The sequence below is a fragment of the Sander vitreus genome, chromosome 20 (assembly GCF_031162955.1).
Source record: "Sander vitreus isolate 19-12246 chromosome 20, sanVit1, whole genome shotgun sequence".
Classification (NCBI taxonomy): domain Eukaryota; kingdom Metazoa; phylum Chordata; class Actinopteri; order Perciformes; family Percidae; genus Sander; species Sander vitreus.
In genome coordinates, this window is record NC_135874.1 from 13,792,741 (window position 1) to 13,803,417 (window position 10,677).

General features: G+C 38.6%; 2 protein-coding genes across 2 annotated transcripts in view; one reads left to right on the plus strand and one right to left on the minus strand.

Annotated features, from left to right (window-relative positions):
• myo6b (myosin VIb) overlaps positions 1 to 4,388 on the minus strand; it is a 36,593-nt gene extending 32,205 nt beyond the window's left edge. The window contains exons 1-2 of the mRNA XM_078277851.1: positions 4,244 to 4,388; positions 73 to 220 (exon numbers count right to left, since the gene is read on the minus strand). Of these exons, the coding sequence (XP_078133977.1) occupies positions 73 to 189 (117 nt within the window). The 5' untranslated portion in view covers positions 190 to 220; positions 4,244 to 4,388. The remainder of the gene's footprint in view (positions 1 to 72; positions 221 to 4,243) is intronic.
• Positions 4,389 to 6,533: 2,145 nt separating this feature from the next.
• On the plus strand, positions 6,534 to 8,811 carry colec11 (collectin sub-family member 11). Its single transcript, XM_078277833.1, has 6 exons — positions 6,534 to 6,666; positions 6,759 to 6,830; positions 7,306 to 7,377; positions 7,485 to 7,538; positions 7,668 to 7,763; positions 8,420 to 8,811. Exons 1-6 carry the CDS (start codon positions 6,534 to 6,536, stop codon positions 8,809 to 8,811), a joined length of 819 nt encoding a protein of 272 aa, XP_078133959.1.
• The last annotated feature ends 1,866 nt before the right edge of the window (positions 8,812 to 10,677 follow it).

Here is a 10,677-nt window from a genome sequence, read left to right on the forward strand (position 1 = left end):
CTTAACTTTGCCTGTACATAGAAAGCCTGCATGTGTGCATGTGCCTGTGTGTTAGTATGTGTGATGACCCACCTTGCCCTTTTGGTTTAGTGATTCGATGGTGAGCGTGTCAGCTCCTATGTCAACTATCATCCCCAGCTGGAACCCATCGGCGGGGTGGGGCGCCCACACTGGTTTCCCATCCTCCATGGCTTACCTCCAGTCCAGCACGACCACACAACTGGGAGAGACAGAAAGGGGAAGAGAGGCAACATGAATAAAGCAAAGTACATGTGTGGTTTAAAATACATTATGCAAAGAACCAAACACAGTTTTGCATTCTTACTGTAGTACTTCAAACAAACTGAATTTGCTTCTAAGCTGGTGCCATTGCCTGCTCCCCAGGGCTTGTATTAGCTACACAATATGTATTTCACTTTTTCTTCACAGCTGACAAACAAACGTTGATGACAGCACTGCTAAATTAACCACTACTTTAAGAAAACAATCATCCCCTGTGAGGGTAATTTCTCAGTGTCACTGTTTTATTGTTGAGCACCTGATCCTGATTTGCATGGCAGCATTTTCCTTAGTCCTTTAATATCCCTTCATACCCCACAGCACAGACTCTTCACCAAAGTAAGTCATGAAAATCCTTTTAACGCAACAATTGTTTTGTCAGTAAACATTAGCTTTTACTTGACATGGAGGCTAATATCAAAGTAGTTAAATATGACTGGAATCTACTAATGTGCCCCACTGATGCTGTCTGCTTCACTTTAACTTGTTATTCCTCCTTCTGATGGATTACAGGATTTTTCACTGGGACACGACTGGAGGGAGTCCTGCGATCTCTAGTGAGGACAACACTACCCCAAGTAACCTGACATAAAGTGCGCAGCCAAACAATCCATTTTGAAGCATCTCAGGTCTGTCAGTGTATGTTTGGACCGTGCAATGTCCAAGCTACAGCAGATAATCCTGAGACAATGCTATCAAACTATGACATCTTGGGGTGAACTATACCTTGTATAGTACTTTCTGCATACTGACTATTATGCAACTAACTCCCAATTAGACAGTTCAAAGTTCCATCAACCATCTGTGTATAATTTGGAAGTCAAACTAAGACAACAACATATCGGCAGATGGCTCTTTTAACCATGTTATTTTTGCCAAAACACATAGCTTTATACATTTAACTGTATGTTAAAATTGTACAACTTCCTTCTGTAATTAACATCAGCAGTTAGACCTTGGCAGATTCAGAGCAAAACCAAGTGGATTATTCCGTCCGAATCTTTTGACAATGACAATGTCAAAGATTTTTTATTATATATTATATTCTTGCCAGTTAATCCTACAACCACATAGTTATTCAAAGTAGAAGTGCTGTTGTTATGCCCGAGTATCCCATTAGCTTTAGGGATTGAGGTCAAATGTAAGAGAGGATAGATGCTGGAAAGTGCTAAAGCAGACTTCAACAAGGACTCAAAGTTCAACAGGTACATCAACTCAGCATAATGGTGGATCCAACCAAGGGATGGACTATAGTAGGGCGGGGTATATCGTTCAAAAATGTCCGTTACTGGTATCAAAACAAATACCGTGACTTTGATACCGGTTCCTTAACGATTTTTTCTATACCAATTTTATAAAAATTACAACGTTGCACATTACGGCACATATCTCTTCTCTTTTTTTAGTTTTTCCTGCATGTCTCTACGACGTGTAACGTTAGACAGCCAATCACCAGCATTATTAGATCTTGGTAGAAGCATGCTGTATGCTTACTGTCTCACTGACCCTGATGGGATTTACTCCTTATGTATTGAAACTGGGTATTGAATGATGAGGCATTTTTCGATACTCGATACTTTAGAGGCAATTCGGACGGTGCCTCCAAAGTATTGAATTGGGTACCCAGCTGCTTTTCTGTATTTCTTTTGGACCTAGATGAGGCAGGACCACAATGTTCTGTTCATATCATATGTGTGATGTTGTTTGTGATCTTACTTTTACAGCTCAGTTGACAAAAAACTGAAATACTTTATGAATAAACACAAGGTTTAAGTGGTAAACCCATTAAAATGGAGATATAAGCTACAGCTGTTGGAGAACTGTTGTCCCAGCAAAACCATGAGTCTGTATGTTCTAAATAACGTTTACTCAAATGTGTTATTTCTGGAGAGAGAATACAGCTAGGCCTATGTTAGAAATTTTAACAAAAGAAGGATGGTTTTGGAGTACCTCTCTGCACCTTTGCAAATGAAAAAGAACCAAATAGGCTATAAGAATGTATTAAATATGTAACAACTTGTAACAACACAACCTGGTTTGCATTTAAAGTAAATCATCTTTAATTGAGCAAAGCAGGGCTGAATGTTATCACTGCTTCCACTGAAAGTGAATGTAAGGTAAGACACATGGCATTCATTATTATATGGCTCATGCATAAATATAGCAATAATCTTTGTTTACAATATATGTCTTTGCCCAGGTTGGGCCAACAGCTGAGGATGATTTCACACATAAAAAAGGCCAACCCACGACAAGGCCAAAATTAGAACAAAAAACTCAACCAATACACTAGAGAGAGGCAAACTTCTAAATGCAATCTGTTGGATCCATAATAGCAAAAATGTATTAATAAGCTACTAGAAGCTTCTTAAACCTTGGTTGTAGAAAGCAGAGCCAGCCGATTGCTTTAATGCTAGAATGCAAGCTACAGTCACTTAATGTCAATACACAAATCTGACTCTACATTTACTATAGCTGGCTGCAACAAGTGAAAAGGCCCCATCTGTAACTTTTAGAAACTTACACCTGTGTGTGTACACTACATGGATGCCATATACTATTTTGGCAGTGGTGATCATTTGGTTATCAAACCACATTTAAACATGAACCAGGGGTTTAAAAAATGCACCAGAAGGAGGGAGGATAGGGAAGATTACTTCCCCAACCTGTTATCTTCAAATGTGAGATCAAGGCTTCGGGGGATCTTCAAGAGTCTTTGTTAGATGACTGACAACCACAAAGCTTTCCCACAGTTACCTACTTCAGTCCAAGTTTAATACAGAATGTCCATAATATACACTCTTTTCAAAAGTACATGACCACCAAAAGCCTAAATGACTACACACATCTTGCTATGATTTAAATATCCCATTATACTGTAAAAATAAGAAAAGAATTATGCTTACAATATTTGCCATACACCAAGAGCAGTCTATGTTGGCCTGCTGCAAACTCAGTACCATACACAACACATCTGCTGTCTACAGCACTGTGCAATGTACCAAGAGCTCTGGGATTCTCATGCTACTTTAAAAGCAAACTTTCAAATGATCTGGTATATCACTTAGGGAGAGGGCCTTCAGCCTGGAAGTCTACTTCACTGAATTCTCTCAACAAAACAGACATCTCATGAGTAACTTTGACTCGGCAGCCCTAAATCCTCTTAGTATTTGACCCTAATCCAAACAGGGAGGTGAGATGCTTCAAGTGTGATCTAACCCAACAAATAAAAGTCGGTGATCAGTTGGGAGACAATGCAAATCAGCAGGGTGTCGCATATCCCATGAAACACAGAGACCCATACAGTACAGAGAAAAGGAAACATAAATGTACATGCAAATGAATGGACACTGGCTGAGAGCAGGACACACAAGCACGCCCCTGGTTTCCTGCCTCTTGTTTCCTGTTCTCTACCACGCAAAAGGGTCATGGAAAATGCATTGGATATAGACAACAGGCCAACAGGATGAAGAAAAATGTGACAGGTCACACTTTCAAAAGGTGCATCTTTATAAAACATTGAGATGATAGATTTTTGGTTTGAGAGGGGTTAATATTGGCTGAGGGGAGGCCAACATGTCAGAAATTTTATAATTAAGCACAAGGGAGATTAGACAGTCATATGAAATATATTCGAGACAACCTCACAGTTAAATGGATTTGAACACGTTAATTCTGTGCAAGAGAATAACGGTACTGAGCCCCTTATAATTAAACCATTATGACTAGGCCTACTGTAGGAGTGATTGGCAAACTAATCATAATGCAGGCAATGCTTGTTAATAATTAAATGATATTATAGGTATTGTTAGCATACAGTAGGCTATGTATGAGACTACAGCAACTGTGGGCTACTCACTGCATCAACGTAACGTTACCTGTAAAGATAATACAAAGTAGGCTATTTCAGGCTGTTTCTATTCGCTGAAAAGTGTAAAAGTTAGAGAAAAGCAGGGACACTTACGTTCAGGGGGTCAAATTTACGATCAGGGCGAGAGGAATGAGTTTTAAGTCCCTCATACGGATGTGTACTTGTAGCAGCAGTAGTTCAGCTTGCTCAGTCTATCTTTCGGACAGAGCTGCGGACTGTCTGGATGACACCCTGTGCTCGGTGCTCTGGTGAGCACATGTGACGTCACGCCGACAGTACACTGCTGAAGGTGCGTTAAAGTGCTGCTCGTAAGATCCCGTGTCAGTTTTTATTTTTATTTATTTTTTATTTTTTACTGGCTGTGTTTTAATAAAAAAAAAATAATAGCATTGGGAACATAGACTAACTTGGGCATTTTATCTTTTAATATCACCAACAACACCATCACAAAATTGTTTGTTTTTTCCTTTACCAGTGTGCATGGGACTTTGTTGCAACACCCACTTTTTAAAATCTAGTGAGATAGAGTAAAAACTAAATTTAACCAACAATGTCTCTGTGTGCTTGGTAATGTAAGGAATATTTTAATTTTACTGCTCATTGTCATATACACAGTATTTTTGTTTGCTCATAAAACTGGAGTTAGAGGACACCCAACTACTTCAGTGGCTGCCATGAAAAGACAGCAAATGTTGCCTTGAGAGTCATGAATATTTGAGAGGCAGGTAATCTAAAACTTTTGGGGGGATTTTTGAAGGAGACATCCAATCCATCATTGAAAGCCGCCACTGGGTTTGTAAATCTAATTAGGATATCTGATGCTCCTGCATTGGACCATATCTGATTACTGACACTAGATGACAGCACCAGCACGTAAACACTAACATGACTATTTTGTTTGCACGTTAAAAGTCCAAGTTAGTATTTGTATGACATCCTAAATAATGCACGACAAAGACAATCACCACTAGACCATATCAAATTGTGACACATTTTATTTTGGGACACTACAGTATATCCTAGTCGACAAACAACAACTATTCACCATCCACTAGTGTTTTTATTTATTCTTTCTTTTCCACTCTGGTCAAGACTAATACACACAGGCAACTATTGTATTGGGATTTAAAGTCTGAAAATATATATATTTTTTCATGTCATTGTAGTTACTGTAATTCTAACTGACTGCAAAGAAAAAAAGAATGACTAATGGCACATTTACTGTAGGCCTATATCCAAGCCTGTGGAGGGCCACTGCTGTACTTGCATGGACTCCCTCCGGTGGCCACAAAGGGGACAAGCAGATCTGAAGCCAAATCCTAAACCTATTAACTTTCTTAGAGGAAGGCAGGGAAGAGTAAGAGAGGGGATGTACTGGAGAATTGATCACCACAAGGAACCAGCGCACTTTGGGAAAACAATAGTGGCAGAAATGCTATAAAAGCAAATTGTCGTATTCATGTAAAATCCCAAATGCTTAACTTGGATTGACTCCTGGATACAGGATTAGACAAAGCTTACAGGAAAGGGTTAGAAACTGTGAACAACAGAGATTCAATTTATGTGGCATCTTATAAAAAAAAAAACATTGTTACTTTGTAATTTAAAATAAAATACATGACATGGTGGACATCCAAGGCACTTGACAAAATATGCTTTTCTAAATATCTGATAGTTTGAAGTTTGTATTTATCGGCCCCTCCACTGTCAATCACTCGACTACTTTCCCAGCCAATTATCTGTGGGGCCCCAGCTGCCCTATCTGTGAACTGTTTACGAATATCCTATCACACACATTCTGTGGTGCCTGTGGAGGAACATGAAATGTTTCTGTAGGACCACCAGTGTTCAAAGCTACAGCAAGTCTTTGCAAGCTGGCTATACTTCTCTACTTCAGTCTGGAAACACCTCTGCAGGTAGGCCATTCAGATTTTGAAACCAGTTTTTTTTCTCAGGGTTATATTGATTTCTGATAGAGACATTGCTAAGTTTATAACAAAAAAAGCGGGATTTTTTTTAGTTTAGGCAACTTTGATTCTGGATGTATAGTTCTATCAAGCATTAATTCAGCTAGAAGATGTGCATGGATTGGTTTAAAACAATGATTTTCTATTTCTCTTAAACTTGTATCTATGGCTTCAAATGTGTGGTCTTTTTATTTGCACAAATATGTCCCAGGACAAAGAAATCATGTTTTTTGCAGAGGTCATTATAGGTATAGTGATGTATTAAAAGTGTTAAAATGGGACGTTCACTTATGGCAGTAGGGTGTGTTCTCTTAGGAATTCAGTAGCCTGCAAACCGGATGGTTTGTAAAACGATTTGTCTTTTTTTAATGTCTCTTGTTTCTTCAGTATAGCCCACCAACCAGCCCATGTAAAGGATGATAGGAGATAAGCTGTTACTGTCCATAATACTAATGTCTGTGCTGAGTTTACTGACACTACAGACATCGTATGGACAGCACTTGGCAGAGGAGTCCTGCACTGTTCAGATCCTCGTCCCTGGACTCAAAGGCATGCCATTCTACATACTTTAGATACATATAAAACCAAAACATAGAATCTGTCTTCATATTTTCTTCTTATTACTTTTTCTTCTGCAAAAGGAGAACCAGGAGAGAAAGGACAAAAAGGAGCTCCAGGGAGACCAGGAAGAGTTGGCCCTCCTGGAGAGATTGGTATAGAATATATTTGCTTTTCAATGCAGGAGAAAGTATTAACCATGCACCCAAACTTGTGCATGATCGCATCCTCATTTTTTTTTTTTTAACACTGCCAAATAAGCTGAAACTGGGGTAAAGATCACATTGCTTGGGCTGATTATGTGCTGTTACATCACTACCAGGCCATCCAGAGATGGCCAAGTGTTTACATTTGGGTGAGAGGTTGGAGGAGAAATGATTTGTGTAATCCACTGCTGTGGACAAGTGTTTACTGAAGACCTTAATGAGGAGTGGAGGGTGTTCACATACTTTTTTAAAGAGATTACACAAACTCTGCATTTTAATTAATGAACCTAGCGCATGTAATTAGTGGTTTAAGAATTTCAGTTATTTTTACTCCCATTTTGGTAGGTGCAGAAACGAGAGACTTATGGCTTTTTAAATAGATTGCATAGTAATAAAATATTCCTGTCATACACAATATTTTCAGGTCAAACTGGGCTTAAAGGTCAGAAAGGCATAATGGGACGTTATGGAAAAGTGGGCCCGAGTGGAATGAAAGGTAATCAGAAAATGCAGAAATGTACATTTCTGAATGCATCAAGAATTCACATGCAGTTGTTTAGGAATGAATTAGGTTTTTATGAATAATTACATTTCATATCTCAGGGGTAAAGGGAGACATGGGGGATCCAGGTCCAGCGGGCCCTAATGGAGATCCAGGTGAGATATTATACCATGTTATTCAATTTGTCAAACAGATTATTGCTGGATTAGACGGACACATTTAGTGAAATGGGAGAACTAATTAAGATGACTGTGTGGTAATCCGAAAATTTTTTGCCTTATCAGGTGTTCCATGTGAGTGCACACCAATGAGAAAGATGATTGGAGAAATGGACATTCTTGTGGCACAGCTCTCCTCTGAACTGAAATTCATTAAAAATGGTATGATCTTAGCATTCTTTAAAGGTCCCATATTGTAAAAAGTGAAATTTCCATGTCTTTTTGATTATAAAGCACGTCAAGGTGCTATATAAATACTGTGGAAGTATCAAAATGCTTAATCTACAGAGAAATGCACACAGACCATATTCAAAAACGGACACTTTAAACGAGCCATCAGGACTTTGGTACTGTTGTGATGTCACAAGTAAACTAAAAGTGCCACAACAGTGCCGTTACAGTCATTCCCCTGCAATGACAGTGCAGAGACTCAGAGAGTGCAGATTCAGAAGACCTGGATATGCTGACCAATCAGAGCAGACAGGGCTTTTTTGGGTAGGGGGGATTAAAGGGACAGGCGCTAAAACGGAGCGTTCAGACAGAGGGTGAATACAGGTATATTCAGACAGACTGTATGAGTATTTTTTTTACATTAAAGCATGTAAACATGTTCTAGTAGAAACCCAAAATACAAGTATGAACATGAAAATGAGCATAATATGGGACCTAAAAAACATTTTAATTTTCATCACTATCAGTTCTCGTGTCCATGCTTTAGCTTCACTTGTTATCCTCATAGAACTGCAAATGCTGGGCATGTCAATGTGAAATTTATAGAAATACTAGTGCTCATTTTTCAGCACTGCCCTCCCCTGCAGCTGTTGCTGGCATAAAAGAGACAGACAGTAAGGTCTATCTGTTGGTGAAGGAGGAGAAGCGCTACTCCGACGCTGAGGTCTACTGTCAGACGAGGGGAGGGCACCTGGCCATGCCCAAGGATGAGGGAGCCAACTCGGCCATCGCAGGGTACATAACCGAAGCAGGCTTGAACAGAGTCTACATCGGCATTCATGACCTGGAACGCGAGGGTGTTTTCACTTACGTGGATCTCTCTGCCATGACCACTTTCAGCAAATGGAGAAAGGGAGAGCCCAACAACGCCTATGACGATGAGGACTGTGCTGAGATGGTGGCCTCTGGGGAGTGGACTGATGTGGCGTGCCACCCTACCATGTATTTTGTTTGTGAATTTGAGAAGGACAGTGTCTGAGTTCAGTCTGTGTTAAAAGGACTGTTTAAAGAATGGATAAATATAATGGAACAAAAGTTCAATGTACTCACTGTGTGTGTGTGCTATCTATCTGTAAATAAAGTGACAAAATGACATGCAAGTTGTGCAAACTAATTTACAGTATTTTCTACACTCTTTTTACTTTTCCTAATAAGCCTAACAGCTATTTATTTTCTTCTTTCGCAAAACATCCAGAGTTTTTGTTCTTTTGTATGAATTTTACTAATTTTAAGTACACTCTTAATCTCCTACTCAGTGATTCATTAGTGTTTCATACAGCATGCCAGGCAATGTATAGAGTTTTTATGTTATGCAAACTATCCAACGAGCAATAACAGGACTATCAACCAAAAAAGACAAATAAGCAAATGCAGAGTTGTTTGTGCATTCAATATGAAATTATAGAAATATTTTGTTTCCAGTTGCATGCTTTTAATCATAAAAATGTAATACAATATGCATTCTATATTCATTATCATAAGTTATGTGGTGGTTGTGAAATAAAAATTCACTTATAATTTAAAAAGAAAGTGTCTCTACCCCTGAGCTGACTACATTTATCTATTGCAGCAGCTGAAACAAATCTAGCAGTGTAACAGCCTCCACCCAGTGGATAAAAACTGTACTGCTTTGTAACAATGTCTCACACAGGGATGTAAAGTTAGTAACCTTAACAATGGTTTAGTTCTATTTAAGTGTCCCAGTAAGCCATGGCAGCATGACAGTGGGCCAGTATGACCAACAACAGGACCCTGAAACTGAAGCAAAAATTCAGCCATCATTAATTGTATTATTTACACGTTCATTTCCTGCTGTTAAGTATATTTTGTGACCGCCTATGCTCCTGTTTAAAACATGTCTACACATACTGTAGTTATCGACGCTGAAAATCAAACTTATGTTTGTTAAGAGATTTGGGCTAATTTGGACTAATTATTGGAGATTTTTCTATATGAATATTTATTTGGTAAAAATGCTGAAATCCATTTTACACAATGAATAAAATCTGATGATATAAACCAAACATATTATACTGAGTTAAATTACTACTGACAGTTTTGCTGTGATATGTATATTATTTAAAACATAATGTATTCTCTAAACACAAGAGAGTTTACAATAATAAAAAATGTATTACACTTGGTAACAATATGCTGAATGACAAAAACAAGACATTACATACCTTAGGTTAATATGGCATTTTCATCTTTGAAAATCCTATACGGTTTAGTTGTGTGATTAATAGAAGTTGTCTTACAGCCCTGGCTACTATTGTTTTTTAGGACGGGCATCCCAGCTGAGATAATATTCTATTGAGTCCCTCTAAGAAGAGGAATTTGAATATGCATGATTCAGTTCTTCTAATAAAGCACAGCACTAGTCCCCTAAGAAATGAATAATTAATGCTTAGATGAATTATGCATTTAATTGACCAGAAGTTGTCTGGCATAAACCAATTAGGTGCCATTGTTGGTGCAATCGCTGGTTACCTTTGTGGTAAACAATTTGGACACCTCGGTCTAAACAGTGGACTGGCAGACAATCTGTGGAGAAAAAATGGCCTGCAAATGGGAGATATGGCTACAGTGCATGAACATAAGAAAAGAAACACACCCTGCATCTGATCCACTGCTATATCCACCATGGACATATAATTTCCGTACTGTAGTAGTGATGTTTAAGCTTGTGCCCGTAATACATGGAATAAAGTTTTAACATGTCTTCCAGTGAAGACAGGAGGAGGAAGAAGGAGAAGAGGAGAAGGAGGAATAAGCCTCAGGAGCACTGTCAACAACTCACACGTTAGTCTTTTTGTAAATGTGCAAAGAAAAGTGGAGTGGTAAA

Bases quoted from the DNA above. Each gene is read 5' to 3' on its own strand.
- colec11 (XM_078277833.1), top strand. From the start codon at position 6,534: ATGATAGGAGATAAGCTGTTACTGTCCATAATACTAATGTCTGTGCTG. The intron at 6,667-6,758 runs GCATGCCATTCT...CTTCTGCAAAAG, and splicing joins CCTCGTCCCTGGACTCAAAG to GAGAACCAGGAGAGAAAGGA. The intron at 7,539-7,667 runs GTGAGATATTAT...TTGCCTTATCAG, and splicing joins GGGCCCTAATGGAGATCCAG to GTGTTCCATGTGAGTGCACA.